We start from the raw sequence: 22,314 nt of genomic DNA, 5'->3' as shown, positions 1-22,314 counted from the left end.
ATTTCCTTGACATCTGATGGGAGGGAGTTCCACAGGGCGGGTGCCACCACCGAGAAGGCCCAGCAATATAGGATTTCAATAGCCCAGCAATGGAAAAACTTGGGGGGAAATCTACATCTGCCTTTGTGGTATAAGAACTTATGGACTTGGGCTACTGAGTCATAGCTATGCCTTTGAAGTACAGGGGTCCTAGCATCGAGGGGGCATTAACCCTCGATTGTGGTCCCAGTCCGGACTGGGAATCCCAAACCTGTAATCAGGGGCGAGTCTCTTTTGTTTCTTTTTTTTTAAGGGTAGTGAGGGTCCCCCTGCTAAGGACCCAATCCAGATCAGGAACCCCGCACTAGCCTTTTGTGTGCAGGGGTAAAGGCACAGCTATGTAGCTAACAGAATGTGTGATTTGGATGGCTGTAATAATGGAATAGGGACGTGGGTGGCACTGGGGGTTAAACCACAGAGCCTAGGACTTGCCGATCAGAAGGTCGGCGGTTCGAATCCCCACAACGGGGTGAGCTCCCGTTGCTCGGCCCCAGCTCCTGCCAACCTAGCAGTTCGAAAGCACGTCAAAGTGCAAGTAGATAAATAGGTACCGCTCTGGCGGGAAGGTAAACGGCATTTCCGTGCGCTGCTCTAGTTTGCCAGAAGCGGCTTAGTCATGCTGGCCACATGACCCAGAAGCTGTACGCCGGCTCCCTCGGCCAATAAAGCGAGATGAGCACCGCAACCCCAGAGTCGGCCACGACTGGACCTAATGGTCAGGGGTCCCTTTACCTTTAATAATGGAATACTGAATGGTTTAGTTTATACAGTATAAAATATGCAGGGATTTATGTTATGCAAAATGAACCATGGAAAGAGAAGAAAGGAAGTCTTTGATATTTTAAGGTTGTTTAAATGAATATTCTAAATTGTAAAACAGAAAATTATACACACACACACACAGCAAAAACAGAATGTGTGGTTTGGTCCTGTGAGCTTATATTAAAACCACAGGGCTGTTGCTGTTGCTGTGTTAAGACACCCAGGCCCAGTTTGAGATAACCCAAATGTTCAAAGATGGCAACAAACCTGCTAGATCGTACAGCTCAGTGTCAGAGGCACTGGCCAGGGCTTCTTCTAATTCTGGATCCAGAGTTACTTTCTCCTCTGTGCGGGTTTCTATTGGTCTTTCTTTAGGGATAAATGCTTTTCCTTTAAAAAGAAAAAGGGAAAAGGAAGAGAAAGCAAATTAAACTGGATGGTGGTGATGTAACCATCAGTAAGACTGGCAGGGTTCACCCACTTAAGAATTTATTCAGAGAGAAGTTGTATGGATCTTTGTGTAGTGTGAATGCCCAAATTCTGATAAATGCCGTCATAGAACATGTGACTGCTGACCATCCCAGGCAAATGTTGGAAAAAGGAAAAAAAGATGCCTGTTTCTCCACTTTCCACACCCATACTGTTGATGTTCTGAGTGTTCCAAATATTGTCAATGTAATAATAATAATAATTAATATTTCTATTCCGACCTATACCCTAAGGTCTCAGGGCGGTTCACATAAAATATCAAATCCATAAAATCAAAACAAAACCAACAACCCAAGAAAAAAAAAACCCAAAAGAGCCAGCATTTTTAAAAAGGGTATAGGATGTAGATCAAGTCAGGCAAAGGCCTAGTTGAAAAGGAACATTTTTGCCTGGCGCCTAAAGGTGTGTAATGAAGGCGCCAGGCAGACTTCCCCGGGGAGAGCATTTCACAGACAGGGAGCCACTGCAGAGAAGGCCCCGTTCTCATGTTGCCACCCTCCGGACCTCTTGAGGAGGAAGCACACAAAGGAGGGCCTCAAAAGATGATCTCAGGGTCCGGGTATGTTCATATGGAAAGAGGCAGTCCTTGAGGCATTGCTGTCTTGAGCTGTTTTAGGCTTTATAGGTCAAAACCAGCACTTTGAATTGGGCCCAGAAACTAACTGGTAGTTTGTCTAGGATTATCACTTGATTTCAGATGCAGAGTGCCTGTATCTTTCACCCTCCAGATGTTACTGACCTCCAACTCCCCTCATCCCTGGCCATCGGCCATGCCTGTCAGAGCAGATGGGAGTTGTCGTTCTGCAACATATGGAGGGCCAAAGGGCCCCAATACCTGCTCAACTCCATCTTGCAAAGTACCCAGGGTGGTGCCCACAGGTGTACACATGCCCACAAGGCCTCCCCTGGCACCCACAGCGCCTCCTCTCCCTGCTGAAATTAGGTTTAATAGAAGCATCCTGCTGTGGTCAGTAGAATAAGTTGCGGCTCAGATGTGGTGCCCACAATAATTTCTCCCGCCTGCCAATCTGTCCCCAGGCTCCAAGAGGTTGGTGAACCCTGATGAAGAAGAACTTTGGAGAACTGGAAAGCTTGCTTGATGTTTTGTGACCTTTTAGGTAGTCCCAATAAAGATGTTGTTCTACAGTTACTTTTGAACCGTAACGTTCTTTTTTCAAACTGCCTCGAGGGTTCTTGTTGTTTACACTCAACAATGTTTAGGCAACACGATGACCATATACATACATAATAGACAATCTATATAGAATTCCTTTTTGTAAAGTGATATGTCATGCAGGTCACCGTCCGTAAAATTTTATTTTCAGCTTATGAAGCAATTCTATATTCTCCCACCACGCTGACGAAGATCTACAAAACAGCAGTCAATATCCGGAATCTCTGTTCAGTGTTGGAGATTATATTTACTGAATTTCAGAGATTTTGAGACTAAGATTTCATTTTGAACTTGTTATTGTTTGATGGAATTCTATAAAGATTGTCTATTACGTATGTATATGGTCGTTGTGTTGCCTAGACATTGTTGACGTTCTCTTTGCAACACAGGGGTTTGTTTGGATACTGATTGTTGTTTACACTCAAGCAGAATATAAATTTCACAAAATGAATAAATAAAATTAAATGAAATGCTACGGATTCAGTTGTTGCTCATTTTAAAACACGGCCAGCGCCCAAGTATCTTTTTCTTGAACTGAACACTAAGCAGCTGGCTTTCATTATGAGGATTTTCCAAGACATTTGCATCCTGGCCTGGGTTTTCCCACCAGCCAACGTCATCCCATTCCCTATGGATTTCGACGAGAGCAGAGCTAGAACATCAACTACATTCTCCTCTCATTTTATGAATTGGATGACAAAGGCAAAGCTTTCCAAGGATCCGACAACTCTCTAAGAAGCACCCCTCTGTGGGAACATCCCATCACACAGAAGCCTTCAGAAAACCTCACAGGCTCTGAAGAACTGTCTCCACAAAGCTGCATTGCCTATTTGATTGCTAGCATCCGATGGACCGTAGATTTTACAAAGCACTTTCTGTGGGAATCAAACAAACATGATTTTCCCCGCAAGTTACCAGAAGTTCTTTGAGGCAACCATTTTCCAGCAGCACAAAACATTTGTCAGTAGAACAAGTTGGATGGCCATCTGTCAGAAATTTTTATTTACCGTATTTTGCGCTCTATAGGACGCACTTTTTCTCCTCCAAAAATGAAGGGGAAATGTGTGTGCGTCCTATGGAGCGAATGCAGGCTTTCGCTGAAGCCTGGAGAGTGAGAGGGGTCGGTGCGCACAGACCCCTCTCGCTCTCCAGGCTTGAGGAAGCTATCTGCAAGCCTTCGCAGCGCACCCCGGGCTCCGGGCAGATATCCACAAGCCTTGGGAGCCTGGCAGGAACTCCCACCGGGCTCCCAAGGCTTGCGGATAGCAGCTTGTTCTGGGGGCTGGGGTCAGGGGAAGCTCGGGAATTTTTTTTTTTTCTTTATTTCCCCCTCAAAAAAAGCTAGGTGCGCCCTACGGGCCGGTGCGCCCTATAGAGCGAAAAATACGGTATTTAATTTTCTTGCAATTCCTGCGTTACAGGGGATTGGACCTGAATTCATCTTGGGAGAACCTTCCAAGTCTACAACTCTATTATTCTTTAAGTGGCTTTGTCTTAGCACTGCATTGGATGTAGCCCTGCATTCCCAATCTTGCATGAGGTTCACTACTGCCACTGATGCAGCCGATCCAACTCTTTGAGCTCATCATCTCTTTGCATTAGTTTAATAAAAAGGTAAATTTATAGCTGTTCTCCATGGTTTTTTTCTGCCAAACCTAGCAGTGTTTGGCTACTGTAATGGTTCTAGGGGTTGCTCGTGTGTAAATCGGTGCCAACACCTGGCTGCGTTGCCTGAGTGAACCTTTCTTGTCCAGACAGCCACTCGCCCGTGGCTGTCACAATCGCTGGCAGAATCCGTCAGTGGGCGTTTCTTGAACTTCTTCCAGCAAAGAAGCTCTTTGACGCTTAGTCTCCGCCTACTCTCCCTGCGCGGAAGCCTTCTGCGCAGAGAGGGTGTGGGCATCGGAGGACCCGTGCTCTCCCCGCTGGTCCCCGGCGAGGAGTCTTGGAGCCACCTCACCGATTCCCCCATCTGCCCCCCTCCTCCACTGGTGCTACGCTGATTTCCTTCCCCAGAAGATGTGCTGCTTCTCTCCCTCCCGGGACGCTCTCCGGAATCCCTCTAGAGCCCTCCCTCTCCCTCTGGCTCCGATGGCAGTTCCCTGACAGCTACTAATGTGAAGAACCCAGACAAGAAGTGAACTAGATGGGTCTGATTCAGTTTAAGGCTGCTTCATGCATTCGAGGAACAAGAGACAAATAATGCACAGAGCTGATCGATTTTGCCTTGTGATATTTAGCTGCTTGTATTATTTTTAGGGAGGTGATTCATAATTTCCAGACTTAGAAGCTAGCAATACTATGACAACTCCCAAAGGAATGCCTCCATGCTAGAACTTCTCCCCATATTAGCAATGCCCATTAAAACCTTATTTCCCCCTACAATATATTCATGATGATGATGATGATGATGATGATGATAACAATAATAATTGCTGCAATTTATTACCTGCCCTTCACCTTAAGGTTCCAGGGCACATTGCAACAATTAAAACTGTGTATTAGTAAATTCTCTCTCTAGCTCAGCAACTTTTCCCTTTCTTTGAAGCTGATGGCTTTGCTAGGGAACACTTGAGCATCAGTATTAAAGCACTATATTTAAAAGTTTTAACCTAAAATTAACACAAAGAAAGTGGGCTCTAAAAATATACATTCCAAGTGTCAAAAGTGAAGGTAAAGAGGTCCATTAAGTACAATAAAGTAAAGGTAAAGGGGCCCCTGACTATTAGGTCCAGTCGTGACCGACTCTGAGGTTGCGGCGCTCATCTCGCTTTACTGGCCGAGGGAGCCGGTGTACAGCTTCCGGGTCATGTGGCCAGCATGACTAAGCCGCTTCTGGCAAACCAGAGCAGCACACGGAAACGCCGTTTACCATCCTGCCAGAGTGGTACCTATTTATCTACTTGCACTTTGATGTGCTTTTGAACTGCTAGGTTGGCAGGAGCTCAGCCCGTCGCAGGGATTCAAACCGCCAACCTTCTGATCGGCAAGTCCTAGGCTCTGTGGTTTAACCCACAGCGCCACCCGCGTCCCAACACAAAGTGGGCTCTAAAAATATACATTCCAAGTGTCAAAAGTGAGGGTAAAGAGGTCCATTAAGTACAATAGCATAGTGGCAAATTCAGAAGCGTAGGGTCCTTGCATGATAGTCACAGCCGTGCCCCTTCAACCTCCTAAGATTCCTAAGAAAATACGAGCAGCCGCTCTATCAAATTACTTCCCGATTCCACAGCCTTCCTATGAAGCTTTTGGAATTCTCTCCTCCTGTCTTGCTTCCCCCAGCTTATTCCACAACATAATCAAAACCATACGGCTGACTTTAAAGAACACACACACACACACACACACACACAACTAAGCGTTCATCTTTTAACCAGCTGGTTGACATGGGAGAGCTCATTTTGTTCAAGTATTCCCTAGCGAAGCCATCGGCTTCAAAGAAAGGGGAAAGTTGCTGAGCTCAGAGAGAAATTTCTAACCGCAGGGCTTTTCCAGGAAGAGTGGATTTTAAACTCTCGCCTCCGGCGGCACTCTTTCTGTCCCTCCCCCTGATGTGCTACATACAGGTACAGCTGAACCTTGATTCCAGAGTGAAACATTTGCACATGGGATGCTGCGTTTCTTTTTTTAAAAAAAGCATCAATAGACTCACATGCACCATCTGCGCAATATCACACTCCGGCACGACATGCAATCCGAAAGAACACTCCTACTTTGCCCAGACCAGGTCTCAAGGTAGAACTTTTTTGGGTGGGGCTTGAATCTGGAAGTTGTGGGGGAGGGACCCAAAGCTGGGAGTGGGTTTTTTTGGTCGGGTTGTGTGTGTGTGTTTCAATAGGTCCATGGGGAGCAAACTCAGCGGTGAGGAAGCCATGCACTCCTGTCCTTTTGATTTTTAAACTGGTGCTGGCAAAAAGTACAGTTTTGAAATATTATTTTTTTAAAGCTGGGAGTGGGCTCCGCTGAGCATCGGTGTGGAAGGACAAGGTAGCTGATGGATCAAGTGTGGTGTGCACCAACAAGAAACCAGACTGATTTACCTATTTATATAATAATAATAATAACAACAATAGTAATAATAATAATAATAATAATAATAATAATAATAATAATAATAATATAAAAAAAATTTATATCCCGCCCATTTGGCTGAGTTTCCCCAGCCACTCTGGGCGGCTTCCAATCCAGTGTTAAAAACAGTACAGCATAGCTGCTTATTTCCTTCACATCTGAAGGGAGGGCTTTCCACAGGGCGAGCGCCACTACCGAGAAGGCCCTCTGTCTGGTTCCCTGTAACCTCACTTCTCGCAATGAGAGAACCGCCAGAAGGCTCTCGGCACTGGATCCCAGTGTCCGGGCTGAACGGTGGGTGTGGAGACGCTCCTTCAGGTATACTGGACCGAGGCCGTTTAGGGCTTTAAAGGTCAGCACCAACACTGAATTGTGCTCAGAAACATACTGGGAGCCAATGCAGATCTCTCAGAACCGGTGTTGTGTGGTCCCAGCAGCCACTCCCAGTCACCAATCTAGCTGCTGCATTCTGGATTAATTGCAGTTTCCGGGTCACCTTCAAAGGTAGCCCCACGTAGAGTGCGTTGCAGTAGTCCAAGCAGGAGATAACTAGAGCATGCACCACTCTGGCAAGACAGTCCGCAGGCAGATGGAGCTGGTACACAGCCGCTCAGGACACAGAATTAACTTGCGCCTCCATGGACAGCTGTGAGTCCAAGATGACTCTCCACCCGGGGAGTTTGAATACTGAATTAGATTTCAATTGTTTTATTGAAGTTTTCTGACAATATGGCTACTATTTGTGTTCTCTTTGCCAGATTTTTGGATACTGTATCTTTAAATTTCCTGAAAACTTATGTGATTCATTGCACCTGTGGGTAGCCTTTATAAAGCTACAAGGGTTCTGCCAACAGTACTACACTTTTAAGCCAAGCATAGGCAAGCTTGGCCCTCCAGATGTTTTGGGACTACAATTCCCATCATCCCTGACCACTGGTCCTGTTAGCTAGGGATGATGGGAGTTGTAGTCCCAAAACATCTGTAGGGATAAGTTTGACCATGCCTGCTTTTAAGTGATTGCTGATCCATGGCCATTCACAATTAATTTGGTATGTATTTATTATTGGTTGTTTATATGCAGGCCTGTCGTTTTCAATCTTTGTATTGCATTTGAATGTAATGGATTTCATTTTATATTATTGCCAGATGAGGAAGAATTATCATTGAAACAGTTCATTATCCTGGAAGAACTGTTCTGTCAGAGCACCTATCACCTCACATTTGTAGGATATTGACTGTGGAAAGGCATTCTCCTCCATTTCTGTGATCTTTGACAGTGACTTACCAACCCCACAATTCCTGGTTATGGAACAATTATTTGGTTCCTATTATTTGTGACTCCATGCACATATTATACACCCTTGTGCAAATTAATTGAAACAAAGCATGTTTTCTATCTTACTCGTAATCCTGTACTCAAAACAAACACGAAAAGTCAGTTGATCATTATGGTGTCAGAAGCCTGCAGCCAATAGAAGGAATGATGCGCTCGCCACAATATATTGAGGTTCTATGAAAGAGAGCTCTTGCAGAGCTGGAAAAGAGGTATCCTGGACTATATGGAATTGGCGGAAATGACCGGCAGAATCCGAAACCAGGGAGAAGAGTTGGTGGAGGAAGATTCGAAGAAATTTAAAGACTATTTACAGAAATATTATAAAATTAATGGATGTTAGAATGATGTTGGATTGAGGTTAAGGGGTTTTTAGTAACAACGGTACGAAGGAATATGTAAAAACGGGATGTTAACAGGTGAAAATTCAAAGGTATAATATATTAAGATCAAGATAAGGATAAAGTAAAGAGGGAAAGGATTTGCTGAATAAATAAATTGAATTGGAATACAAAGAGGGGAGGTGTGGGGAGGTCCAGGAAACAAGCAAACGCAAGGTATGTTATGAAAAATTGAATTGTTTTTAACTGTTTTTCTTTATTATTTTTGTATTTTTCTTTTTTCTTTTTGTGATGATATGGAAAATCTTAATAAAATATTATTTTTTTTAAAAAAGGAAAAGAGGTATCTTGGCGGTACTGGGATATTGCAGCAGGACCTAGCCCCCTGCCACACATCGAAAGTGGTGAAGAAATTCATGACAGAACAGCAAACACAGATACTTGATTGGCCAGGGAATTCCCCGGACGTAAATCCCATTGAGAATTTGTGGGCTATATGCAAAAGTCGCCTCCGTGCTGTAGAGTGTACGATTATATAGAAGCTCATTCAGGCACTGATTCAAGTGTGGTACAGGGATCCGAAAATCAACAGCGACTGTTCGAAACTAGTAGACTCCATGCCAAACTGTGTTCAAATGCTGCTTTAAAATAGCAGAGGTCATATCCATTACTAATGTGAGTTTCGTACATGTATATGTGAGTTTTGTTCAATAAACTACATTGTTTGTTTCAATTAATTTGCATACGGGTTATGTCTTCTGCTCATGAATTTTGAAACGGTATAATGTTATGAAAATTTTCTTAGTCTATCATTAGCCGACGTGTTGCTTGTTGTTGTTTCGTGTGTGAGCACAGCCATTTCAGCAGCTGAAAAAGAAGTGCGGGGAGAGTCTCAGCGCAATGTCACATGACACAAAGGCACAAGTGCCTCCGCTTCCATAAATCTGAAACAGCGCAAGGTGGGCTGCTCTGAGACTGGCTGTCCCTCAGGTGGAAGAAGATTGGAAGAAATTTAAACACTATTTACAGAAATATTATAAAATCAATGAATGTTAGAAGGATGTTGGATTGAGGTTAAGGGGTTTTTAGTAATAATGCTATGAAGGAATATGTAAAAATGGAATGTTAACAGGTGAAAATTCAAAGGTATAATATATTAAGATCAAGATAAGGATAAAGTAAAGAGGGAAAGGATTTGCGGAACAAATAAATTGAATTGGAATACAAAGAGGGGAGGTGTGGGGAGGTCCGGGAAATAAGCAAATGCAAGATATGTTATGAAAAATTGAATTGTTTTTAATTGTTTTTCTTTTATTATTTTTGTATTTTTCTTTTTTGTGTGTGTGATGTTATGGGAAACCTTAATAAAATATTATTTAAAAAAAGAGAGAGAGACTGGCTGTCCCTCTGCTTAACTGCCCACTGGCTTGTCGCTGCCTCAAGGATGGCTAACCTCAGGTCTAAGCCTCCAAGGCAGCCACACACACCCTTGGTCATTGCCGTCTCTCACAACTGAAGGCTGGTTCCCTTTTCTTACGAGGCCCCCTCTTCTTCCTTCCCAGAAGTGGAACTGGCAACATCCCCCCAAACAGCTCAGTTCCAGTGAGGATCAGGCTACGAAAGCTTTCCAAACAATCGTCGCCCTGCCATTTATACAACAGGCTCTGCCAAAATAAATATTGTGGTCAGAAACACCACATAGATCACACACCCTGCCAGCCTCGCTCGCGCCTGACCCTTACGCAACGACGATAATGTGTTGCCAGCTTCAAATTAGGAGACGCATCTTGTGCAAGAGCCCGGAAGTCTCCCACAGGGCTCATTCGTACGGCGAAAGGTTATCGTAGCAAGACAGCACTCGCAGGAGTCCAGTTTCAGACAACCTGTCCTTAGATACAACGGTTCACATGCACACCGTACATTTAAATCACACGCACCCCACCGGAATAATCCTGGGAATTGTAGTTCACCCCTCACAGAACTATAATTCCCAGCACCCTTGACTACAATTCTCAGGTGTCTTCTTTTTTTGGTGGGGGGTGTATACAGCCTTAAGGAAGCCTGAAAACCAGTTTCCACAGTTTGACCAGTTGTTGGACTCCAACTGGCATCAGTCCCAGCCAGCATAAGCCTATGCTCAGTGGTGATGGGAGTTGTAGTTCATGTAACACGTGGACGGCCTTATCTTCCCCATCCTGTGTCCAGGCGCAGACCTTATGGCTACACCACACCATGCCCATTTTTATGGCTTTTTGTTTTTTGTTGCTTTTGCATTACACCGACCCTAAAAAGAAACTCTGCAGAACTTGAAAGCTGGCTCGCTGTCTGTAGGCAACCCTGTTTAGGGAAGTTTTTAATGTCTGGTGTTTTATCGTGTTTTAAATATTCTGTTGGGAGCCGCCCAGAGTGGCAGGTTAAACCCAGCCAGATGGGCGGGGTATAAATAATAAACTGTTGTTGCTGTTGTTGCATTTTGACTGGTCCTTTAAAAAAATGCACTGCCTAACTGTGGATTTTGGACAAAACAGCTTCTGACTGAGGGGGCAGACCAGAGACCAGATTTGTAATTTACCAGGGTGCGCTTTTACAAATCACTTGGGAAGACAGGCGAACTAATATCAGTGTACTGGAAGAAGCAAAGATCACCAGTGTTGAAGCACTGATTCTTCAACATCAACTTCGTTGGACTGGTCATGTTGTGCGGATGCCTGATGATCGTCTTCCAAAGCAACTACCCTATTCCGAACTTTAAAATGGAAAGCGTAATGCTGGTGGTCAACAAAAGAGGTTTAAAGACTGTCTCAAGCCAAATCTAAAAAAATGTAGTATAAACAGTGACAACTGGGAAACACTGGGCTACGAGTGCTCCAACTGGAGAACAGAAGAAGAAGAAGAGTTTGGATTTGATATCCCGCTTTATCACTACCCTAAGGAGTCTCAAAGCAGCTAACGTTCTCCTTTCCCTTCCTCCCCCACAACAAACACTCTGTGAGGTGAGTGGCGCTGAGAGACTTCAGAGAAGTGTGACTGGCCCAAGGTCACCCAGCAGCTGCATGTGGAGGAGCGGGGAAGCGAACCCGGTTCACCAGATTACGAGACTACCACTCTTAACCACTAAACCACACTGGCTCCTTTATCAAAGAACAGCCTTTATCAAAGGCGACGTGGGCTTTGAAGACACTCGAACTCAGAACGCAAGGGAGAAACGTGCTAGGAGGAAGGCACGCTTGGCAAATCCACACCGGGATCAGCTCCTGCCCGGAAACCAATGTCCCCACTGTGGAAGGACGTGTGGATCCAGAATTGGCCTCCCCAGTCACTTATAGACTCATTGTTAAAACCGTGTTTATGGAAGACAATCTTACTAGGCTATGAAGAAGAAGAATACAAATCATATGTTAAAAGTCTGCCACTTGGCACTGAACTTCCGTTGCTAGGTTGATTTTCAGCATGAGGCCACCCATTTACCCTGTCAATCTGGCCATCCGGGAAAATGAAGGCTTACCTTTCTTTTCTCCGGTAAAGGGCACGACATCCTCTCTGTCTTGGTGCTCCAAGGCTTGTTTCTCCAAGTAGGACAACAACCGCTCTCTGTCAAAAGGTCCCGTGGCGGGTTTACTGGTCTGATCCTTCTGGCGGAAGCCTGCCGGCAGAAGCGCATTCTATCAAGGCAGACATGAGAGAGGGGAGCAGAGAGTCAGTAGGATGGCAAACTACTGTCTTTGTTTAGAGCACTTCTTTAGCCAGAAAGGCTCCCAGAGCAGCTAGAACAAGGCAGTCCCTGTGCACAAGCTTACTATCTAAAACACACGACACAAAAGGAAAAAGCGAGGGGTAGGGAAGAGGAAAGGGGAGCGCAAATTCAGGTGCACATTTTTGAAGACTGGGACACACGTTCTTAAATACTAGTTGAGTCCCTACCAGAGAAGAATGGCAGATTAAATTGATGGATTATGCCGAAATGGCAAAAATGACCGGAAGAATCAGAAATCAGGAAGACCAGAATTTTAATAAGGAATGGGGGGGGGATTTATAATTTATCTTTAAAAATCATTGCAAACAATTAAAATCGTTAGCAGGATTGGAATAACACTTGTAGTTTAATGGTGAATTTGGGATATAATGGAGATGTAAAAGATTTGGATTATTTTATGATAATTATCATAAAAGATGCAGGAGGAAATGATTAACAACAGGACCCACAAAGGGGAAGAGGGGAGTCCAGGAGATTCTCTGGAATCTTGTTTTTATGATCTGTCAGGGAACTGCCATCAGTGTCCGAGGGAGAGAGCAAGCTCCGAAGGGATCCCAGAGAGCGTCCCGGGAGTGGGAGGGGCAGCCCATCTTCTGGGGGAGAGAATCAGCGTAGCTCCAGTGGAGAAGGGGGGGAGATGGGGGAATCGGCGAGGCGGTCCCATGACTCCTTGCCGGGGACCAGCGGGGAGAGAAGGGGTCCTCCGCTGCCTACGCCCTCCTTGCACAGAAGGCTTTCGCGCAGAGAGAGTAGGAGAAGACTGGGCGTCAATGAGCTTCTTTGCTGGAAGAAGTTTAAGAAACGCCCACTGACGGATTCTGCCAGCGATTGAGACGGTCATGGGCGAGTGGCTGCCCGGACAGGAAAGGTTCACTCAGGCAACCCAGCCAGATGTTGGGACAAGCTTACGCACGAGCAACCCCTAGAACCACTACATGATCTATGTTGGATATGTGAGTGTAAAACTTTAATTTCAATGAATAAATAATTATCCTGATGACCAGCTGAAATGAAAACAGCTTCGGGATGGAAGAAGCTAAAGCTAGTATTTGCCCTTGTTTTCCACCTCTCCCACTGCTGTAACTTGCTGCAATCACTGCTGCCAGAAAATAGTTGAGAAACGGTGGACTTTCAGCAAGTTTCGACATTATCTCTAATTTTACACCCAGTTCTTACGTGTGCTCATTAGGGAGGAAAGAACGATGAGACAGGAGCTTCCAAAGGTGCGCTGAAAGCATTTTTTTTTTTTAGCCAAACGCCAACACATTTCAAGTCTTACAACCCTTCTCCAGGAGCACTATGCAAGTTGTTATGTGCTGAGTTGAATAGGATCCAAACTGCAGCAGTCTGATTGGTCCTAGAAGAATAGGATCCAGATTGCAGCAGTCTGATTGGTCCTAGAACAATAGGATTCAGATTGCAGCAGTCTGATTGGTCCTAGAACAATGCAGCAGTATGATTGGTTGGCAGGAACCACCCAATCATGCTCCAGATATAAGTGAATCCACAACCTGATTGGCTTACAGTAGAATTCCAGAATCAGCCAATCATGTGCAGCCCATTGTGTAAAGAATGTATATAAAGCAGATACTTTGAGGGGACTTTCATTCATTCCTCCTCACCACTATGAGCTGAATAAAGAGCATGAAATCACTTTGCGACTCTGAGTATATTTCACAAGTGAAATTATGTACCATCAATATCTACTGCCTATCCAATGGGTGGCATATCATTTATTTCAGAAATGTTACTAAAAACAGGGCTGGTTACAGTTTTGAGAGGAGCCGCAGCAAAATAGTAATAATAATAATAATTTATTTAATACCCCACCCATCTGGCTGGGTTTCCCCAGGCACTCTGGGTGGCTTTAGCAGAATAAAACTTCAAATATTAAAAACTTCCCTAAAAATGCCTCCCAGCCCCCCTCTTGAGAAACGCTGTCATTCTGAGGGGGGAAATAGCCGCTACAGCACCTCAGACAGTGACAAAAATGTTGTGAAAAATAAAAAAAAGAACCACTATGGCTGCCACCAAAAAGAAAAAGGAAAAAAGCTCTCTTGAGCCTTTCAAAAAAAATGTTGTTCCCCTTGAAATTGCCCCTTAGGAACAATCAAATTTTGGTAGTTCTTCCTACTAACTCGCCTTCATCCTCCGTGGGTCGAGTCTTACAATACATGTACCTCTGAGCTTTGTGAAGATTTTGATTTGTGATCCTTAAGGCTAAAATCCAATTGTTCTTATTTATTGGACTTTTTACTCGTCCCTCACCAGAAGGTCCCAGAGCAGGTTACAACATTGTAAAACTACAATATTAAAATCAGATAAAACAATCTACGATATGAGAACAGAGTGGGTCCTAAATACATATGGGGTGTCAGGGTGAAGAGGTGTGTTTTCATTATATAATGGAAGTTGTACAATGAAGGTGTCGGATGCACTTCTCTGGGAATGAAATTTCACAGCTTTAGGGGCTCCCACAGAGAAGGCCCTGCCCGTACCCTCCAACATTTCTCTGATGAAATTAGGGGCATCTCAATCCATAATGATAATTTTACTATTTATACCCCTCGCATCTTACTGGGTTGTCCCAGCCACTCTGGGCAGCTTCCAACACATATACGAACATAATTAAACATTTTTAAAAACCCTTCCCTATACAGGATTGCCTTCAGACGGCTGGGGGGGGCGGTGTCGGATAATTCTATACCCTCTACATTTCTCCAATGAAAATAGGGACATCCTAGGGCATGGGTAGGCAAACTAAGGCCCGGGGGCCGGATCCAGCCCAATCGCTTTCTAAATCCAGTTCGCGGACAGTCTGGTCATCAGTGTGTTTTTACATGAGTAGAAGAATGTGTCCTTTTATTTAAAATGCATCTCTGGGTTATTTGTGGGGCCTGCCTGGTGTTTTTACATGAGTAGAATGTGTGCTTTTATTTAAAATGCATCTCTGGGTTATTTGTGGGGCATAGGAATTTGTTCTCCCACCCAAAAAAAAAAAAAAATAGTCTGGCCCCCACAAGGTCTGAGGGTCAGTGGACCGGCCCCCTGCTGAAAAAGTTTGCTGACCCCTGTCCTAAGGAAAAACGGGATCAAATCAGAAACTGGGACGGCTTCTCTAAATCAGGGACATCCCTGGAAGATAGGGACACTTGGAGGGTCTGCCTCTCCTGACCTGGCCTGGCCAAGGACCCCATGAAATTCCAAGGACGGTAAAACTACCAAGAGGGCCTTCTCTGCTGATCTTAAGAGAGTCTGCAAGGAAATTGGTGGTCTTTCAGATACAGTGGTGCCCCGCAAGACGAATGCCTCAGAAGACGAAAAACTCGCAAGACGAAAGAGTTTTTCGTTTTCTGAGTTGCTTCGCAAGACGGATTTCCCTATGGGCTTGTTTCGCAAGACGAAACGTCTTGCACCTTTTTTTTTAAACCGCCAATGCATTCCTATGGGAAACCGTCAATACACATTGGTGCTTCACAAGACGAAAAAACTCGTAGAACGAAAAAACTCGCAGAACGAATTAATTTCGTCTTGCGGGGCACCACTGTATGAAGGGTCTAAGTTGTTTAGGCTCTTAAACACGAATGTCATGTTTGGTACACACCTCTGGATCCAGATCATCGAGAACACTTTCCAGCTGCTTTAGCTCATCCTCAGAGAGTTTGTTGAGAATTTCATCTTCGTTGATATTCTTGTATTTCTCCAACTCTTTCCGGAATGGCACCGACATGGCTCTTTCTAAACAGGGTCCTTTGAAGGTTGCCTGTCACTCATTCAAGAGTCAGTCTTCCTGATGCCTGTGAAAAAAATTATCTTTGTTTTTTGCTTAATAATAACATATATATATATATTATATGCCAACCATCAGATTGGGTTTTTATTTTATTTTATTTTACTGTAGATCTCAGGGCAGTAGTCCGGCCCTCAGACTTCAACACTAGTTTCCTATAAGAGAACAGCTTTTTCTTCTCACCCACTGGTCCTGTGGAATCCTAGAAGGCTGGCAACCCTAATAAATCTTAATAGATGAACAGGGTTATGCGAAACTAGGAGCCAAAGAGAATTAGTATAATCCTTTGCCGTTTTCTGCTGCTAAATACTGGCATTAGTTTTACAAAAGCTGACTTGATCCACATTAGAGCTCACACTACACCCCTTGCCCTCCCCCATTTTAAAGATAAATGTCTCCGAAATATTGCATGCAAACTGTTAACAGCCACTTTGAAAGATGGGCAAGGAACAAGGCTGAACCTTTAAGAAAACATCTAAATAGCGATTTTTTAAAATAAAATACCAAGGAAATGCAAGTACTCCAGCCAGCAGTAATTCACAAGACGGAAAAATATTTTTTAGAACTGCATTAAGAGCATGGGAGGGTGGCAACATGAGAACAGATGTTATGAGGACTAAAACTGGGGGGTAAGGCTGCAATCGCAACCTCACTAACCTGGAGTAAGCCTCACTGAATTTGGCTGCAAGTGTAGCTTTCTCCTGATTGAAGTGCAGAGTGTTTGAGGACTGGGACATTCGCAGGGAAACCAAAATGCTTGTTTACAAAGCTATTGTACTACCAAACTTACTGTATGCTTGTGAAACATGGACCACTTACAAACGCCATCTCCAGCTCCTCAAAATATTGTCTCTGAAATCAACAGTGTCTCCGGAAAATTTTGCACATCACTTGGGAAGACGGGCAAACTAATGCCAGTGTACTGGAAGAAGCAAAGATCACCATTGATGAAGAAACAATGATTCTTCAGCATCAGCTTCATTAGACTGGTCATGTTGTGCAGATAACTGATTATTGTCTCCCAAAGCAACTACTCTATTCCAAACTTTAAAATGGAAGCATATTGCTGGTGGTCAACAAAAGAGGTTTAAAGACTCTCTCAAGGCAAATCTTTAAAAATGTAGTATAAACACCGAGAACTGGGGAACACTGGCCTGTGAGCTCTCCAGTTGGAGAACAGCCTTTTCCAAAGGTGTCATGGACTTTGAAGACGCTCGAACTCAGGACAAAAGGGAGAAACTTGCAAAGAGGAAGGCATGCTTGGTGAACTCCTGCCTGGAAACTTATGTCCCCACTGTGGAAAGATGTGTTGATCCAGAATTGGCCTCCACAGTCACTTATGGACCCACTATTAAAACCGTGTTTATGGAAGACAATCTTACTCGGCTACGAGTGGTCGCCAAAGAAGAAGAAGAAAGATGACTTCTGAGTAGTCGTACTTAGGATTTCACTCTTCAAGTTGTGTATCCTGTGTTCTATTCACAGTTGTCCCCTGATATGAATGAACAGGACGACCATAGCTTTGTTGATTTCAATGGGTCTATTCTGAACAAAACAAGCATTCAATTCAGTCAGGAGTGGGAGCCAAAGATAAGAGCCAGGGACCAAGATAACCTGTTGTTTCAAATCTCCTCCATTCAGAACTCATTCTCTCCAATGGCATTACACCAGTATTCTTTTCTTCCATGGTACAGGGCAATAAAAGAGATTCATTTCTGCACTAGTCAGCTGGGGAAAGAAATGTTTACTTCTCCAGCACTTAGGAAATTGCCATTTAATCATATGATTATCATGCTTGCCTTGCTAATTGGATTCTCCACCCTTAGCCTTATGCAAATAAACTGTGCCATGCCCTGTCTGAGAGCCTTATCTTGTCTACAGCTTGAGGCTCTCAAAGAGTTCATTGGTCATATCCTCTGTTCTTCTCATTCCCTTCCCCTCCCCTCCTTCCTTGTCTTTTTTGGCATACTCTCCAAGCAACTTGCTCACTTGGGTAATGGGGCTCATTAGAGCGAAGCAGAGCTTGCCAAGGTACGCAGCAACGAAGCAACAACAACTCAGCAAAGAAGAAGAAGGATCTAATGCACATTCATGATTGGGTTGTACTTGCCCGCACAAAATAACCAGATTATTCCACAAAAATATGAGTCACTGCTCATCTTATGTGGATTGAACTTTAGATAGGAGCCCAACTGCCTCCAGTCTGCAGATACAGCACAGCGTTCACAGACCAAGAAAGCAGTATTTTATATAATACTTTTCTTAAGTCCTGGGTAGGGAGCCTCCATGGTTGTCTTTTGGCTGCCTGGAATGGGTCGTGGAACTGTGATCATGCCTCTTGCTTGCCTGGAAGGAGAGGTGTGTGGCATTCAATCCCCACCCTACCATTAGGCAGAGGGGGGCAGCTGCCTCAGGCAGCAGTGGTGGGGAGTCAGGCAGAAATGGCGACAGGGCTAGGCCAACATTTTGCTGCCTGAGGCAAACCAGAAAATAGCTCACCCCCAGCCTGGGAGTTGTAGTTTGATAAGGGTGCTGGGTTATCAGGCTCAGAGACAAAAAAGCAGACCTCCAGGCCTCTCTGTTGAGACCACCATTTCTCCAGTTCTGCTTTGCACCCTCTCTGAGTGTCTCCCCCCCCCCAATTTATTTATTTATACTTTTCAAGTTTATACATTTCACCAATTTTACAATCATTTTGACATTTTGAAACTTGACTTCCTTCCCCCCCCTCTTTCTGCGGTTCCTTAAATTTATTTTTAATATCTTCTGCATATCCAAATTAACTTAATTTGCTCATTTATTTCATCTTCTTTAAATATGTACAGTGGTACCTCGGGTTACATACGCTTCAGGTTACAGACTCCGCTAACCCAGAAATAGTGCTTCAGGTTAAGAACTTTGCTTCAGGTTGAGACAGAAATCGTGCTCCAGTGGCGCAGCGGCAGCAGGAGGCCCCATTAGCTAAAGTGGAGCTTCAGGTTAAGAACAGTTTCAGGTTAAGAACGGACCTCCGGAACGAATGAAGTACTTAACCCGAGGTACCACTGTACTCTTACAAAACTACTCTTACAAAACTGCAGGTTATTACAATAATCCTGCCAATGTTCTTATCTGTTTACAATGTATCTGTAAATATTAAATAAACCATCTCCATTCTTTTATTTTAAAAAATGTTATCTTGATTTCTTATTCTTCGCCATTTCCGCATATTCCATAAGTTTTTGTATCCATTCCTCCTTTGCTGGGACTTCTTCTTCTTTCCATTTTTGGGCGAGTAACATTCTTGATGCTGTGGTGGCATACACGAATAAGTTTCTATACATTTTGGGTAGTTCTGTCCCTATAATTCCCAAAATAAGTTTGATTGTTTCTGACTGACTGAAATGTGTCTTTGGAAGGCGAGAAGGTACTCTGGTGGTGGAAAAGAACTCATTCCCCCCTCCCTGGCCAAAATCACACACACACACACACACACACACACACACACACACACTATTGAAAAGGCTTCTATTTGACCAAATCTGGTCATTCTCTAATGGACCGAGTCAATCAATGCTTTTTTGTCCATCTCGACAAAGATGCCCACGTAATGATACAGCTATTTATGCAAACCAGCCCCCGCTTTCTTTGATCTAGAGAAAAATGAAGGAGCTCAGCATTAAGGAAGAGAAGTGGGGGTTGATGCGAGGGGTCACCCTTCCACTTTGATGTCTGGGAAACCTCCAAAAAAGTGCAATAAGAGCATTTTATGGGCATGGAGTCAGAGTCTGCAGGGCAACAGGTGGGCAGCCAGGTCTGGGTCAGGCCTCAGTGCTGACACCTGAGGTGGTTCTAAAGGAGGCCCCAGAAGATACCCCCAAAAATCTGAAGCTTTTCTACCAAGGTTTACAGAAGTCCCCAAAAAGATGATTAAGATGTTTATATATGTTACAACTTGCAGCTAGGATTCTTTGCACACTAAAATGGAAGGAACCCAAAGAATGGATAAGAAAGGTGATGGTAAAGGTAAAGGTACCCCTGCCCGTACGGGCCAGTCGTGTCCGACTCTAGGGTTGTGCACCCATCTCACTTAAGAGGCCGGGGGCCAGCGCTGTCCGGAGACACTTCCGGGTCACGTGGCCAGCGTGACATCGCTGCTCTGGCGAGCCAGAGTCACACACGGAAACGCCATTTACCTTCCCGCTAGTAAGCGGTCCCTATTTATCTACTTGCACCCGGGGGTGCTTTCGAACTGCTAGGTTGGCAGGCGCTGGGACTGAGCAACGGGAGCGCACCCCGCCGCGGGGATTTGAACCACCGACCTGACGATCGGCAAGTCCTAGGCACTGAGGTTTTACCCACAGCGCCACCCGCGACCCTTTGAAATGTATTTGTAAAACTTAATAAAAAATATGGTAAAAAGGAGGCCCCAGAAGAACTTTCTGGACCCTCACAGGAGCCTTCCCCTTAACCTGAAGAACCAGATGTCCCCACCGCACATCAGCAGCACAAAGAAGTCCACCTGAAGGGAGCTTCTGGAACCGAGGAGACATGTCCATTTTCAGGTGGGATTGGGGCTGGTTCTGGAGTCTGAGGTTCTCCACAAGGGGATGCAGCTTGGAGGAGGTAGTCTTCAAAGGCCCCCAGTCTACTCCAAGCCTTTGTTGGAGCAAAACACTCACCTGGAGCTATCCATGGCCTAGATCAGCCTTTCTCAACCTGTGAGTCCCCAGATGTTGTTGAACTACAACTTCCATCTCCCCTAGCTAGCAAGGCCAGAGCTCAGGGATGATGGGAGTTGTAGTCCAACAACATCTGGGGACCCACAGGTTGAGAACTGCTGGTTTAGATCATGGGTAGGCAAACTAAGGCCCAGGGGCTGGATCCGGCCCAATCGCCTTCTAAATCCAGCCCATGGACAGTCTGGTAACCAGCATGCTTTTACATGAGTAGAATGTATCCTTTTATTTAAAATGCATCTCTGGGTTATTTCCGTTCTCTGGGAAATGAATGAATTCCTATGCCCCACAAATAACCCAGAGATGCATTTTAAATAAATGCACACATTCTGTTCATGTAATAACACCAGGCAGGTGCCACAAATAACCCAGAGGTGCATTTTAAATAAAAGGACACATTCTACTCATGTAAAAACACACTGATTCCCGGACTGTCCGCAGGCTGGATTTAGAAGGCAATTGAGCCGGATCCGGCCCCCGGGCCTTAGTTTGCCTACCCATGCTCCATATGTTTTGGGACTACAACTCCCATCATCCCTGACCACTGGTCCTGTTAGCTAGGGATGATGGGAGTTGTAGTCCCAAAAACATCTGGAGGGCTGAGTTTGCCTATGCCTGCTCCACACCTTATGGCTCTGTTGCTGCAAAGGATTTTGCATCCTCACACGAGGGCAACAATCAGAACTTGGAGACACACTGATACATTTTCCAGCGATGTGACACCCTCCCCTAGTTTATCCTAGTTTATCCTGTTCAGGAAAAATACATATCTTTGTTTCAAAACAAAAACAAAAAAACCCTGCGGTTATCTAAGGTCACAATTTTGCAATCATGGCTTTGGTATCCCGCAAAGGAAGTTTCCCAGGCTGCTGTTTGAGGTTTTTCGCTTCCCCCCTGTAAACAGCGATAACAACATTCCGTGGGAACACCAGACCAGCCTCGTTGAAAGGGAGACATCTTTGGGAAAAATTACAGCTAATAGCAGCAATCTTTCACATAATTGCCCAGTTCTTCCAGACTGGTAGGCTCTGACTACTTAAGAACAAGCCTCTTCCTTGGTCTTTTTCCATTTCAGATGGATGAGAGGTCAAGGATCAGATCCATCTAACAGAGCAACACAAAAACCCTTAACTCTGAGGGATCATAGAGTTGTAGAATTGTAGGGCTGGAAGGGACCCTGAGGATCATCTAGTCCAACCCCCCTGCCTTGCAGAAATATGCAGCTGTGATGTTTGTGTGTTGGGTGGGAGAGTTAGAATCAGTGGCGTAGCGTGGGGGGTGCAGGGGGGGCTGGCCGCACCGGGCGCAACATCTGGGGGTTAGGGTTAGAGGGCGCAAATCCACAGGTTAGGGGGCGCAAATCCACGGGTTAGGGGGAGCAATTTACTTGCCTTGCCCCGGGTGCTGACAACCCACGCTACGCCACTAGTTAGAATTGCTCCTGTTTAGCTTGTCAAGGGTGCTGTGAGTTGTACGGAGACCCCTATTCCCCTGCCAGAGCTACAATTTCCAGAGTTCCCTGGTTAAGAGGGATTGATTGCTAAACACTCTGGGAACTGTAGCTCTGGTAGAGGTGTAGGAATCTCCTAACAACTCTGAGCACCCTTAACAAACTACAGTTCCCAGAATTCTTTGGAAGGTGGCATGATTCTTTGAGAATTGCAGCGTGTGCTTTAAATGCACAGCCACACCTTCTTTCATAGAATCATAGAGTTGGAAGAGACCACAAGGGCCATTGAGTCCAACCCCCTGCCAAGCAGGAAACACCATCAGAGCACTCCTGACATATGGTTGTCAAGCTTCTGCTTAAAGACCTCCAAAGAAGGAGACTCCACCACACTCC

At 44.8% G+C, this 22,314-nt stretch overlaps 1 protein-coding gene across 2 annotated transcripts in view; it reads right to left on the bottom strand.

Moving 5' to 3' along the window:
- Window positions 1–22,314, bottom strand: part of LOC310663814 (tropomodulin-2) — a 58,623-nt gene that overhangs the window by 26,443 nt on the left and 9,866 nt on the right. For both annotated transcript variants that reach the window (XR_014504600.1, XM_083412248.1), the window contains exons 2-4: window positions 15,568–15,760; window positions 11,715–11,871; window positions 1,069–1,191 (exon numbers count right to left, since the gene is read on the bottom strand). Coding sequence is in view for 1 of the 2 variants with exons in the window: in XM_083412248.1 (XP_083268374.1) it covers window positions 1,069–1,191; window positions 11,715–11,871; window positions 15,568–15,693 (406 nt within the window). In the remaining variant the exon portion in view is untranslated. The remainder of the gene's footprint in view (window positions 1–1,068; window positions 1,192–11,714; window positions 11,872–15,567; window positions 15,761–22,314) is intronic.

The sequence above is a fragment of the Podarcis tiliguerta genome (genome assembly GCF_965153285.1).
Source record: "Podarcis tiliguerta genome assembly, chromosome: 14".
Classification (NCBI taxonomy): Eukaryota; Metazoa; Chordata; class Lepidosauria; order Squamata; family Lacertidae; genus Podarcis; species Podarcis tiliguerta.
The sequence above is the reverse complement of the archived record's forward strand: the minus strand, read 5'-3'. Positions and strand labels throughout refer to the sequence as shown.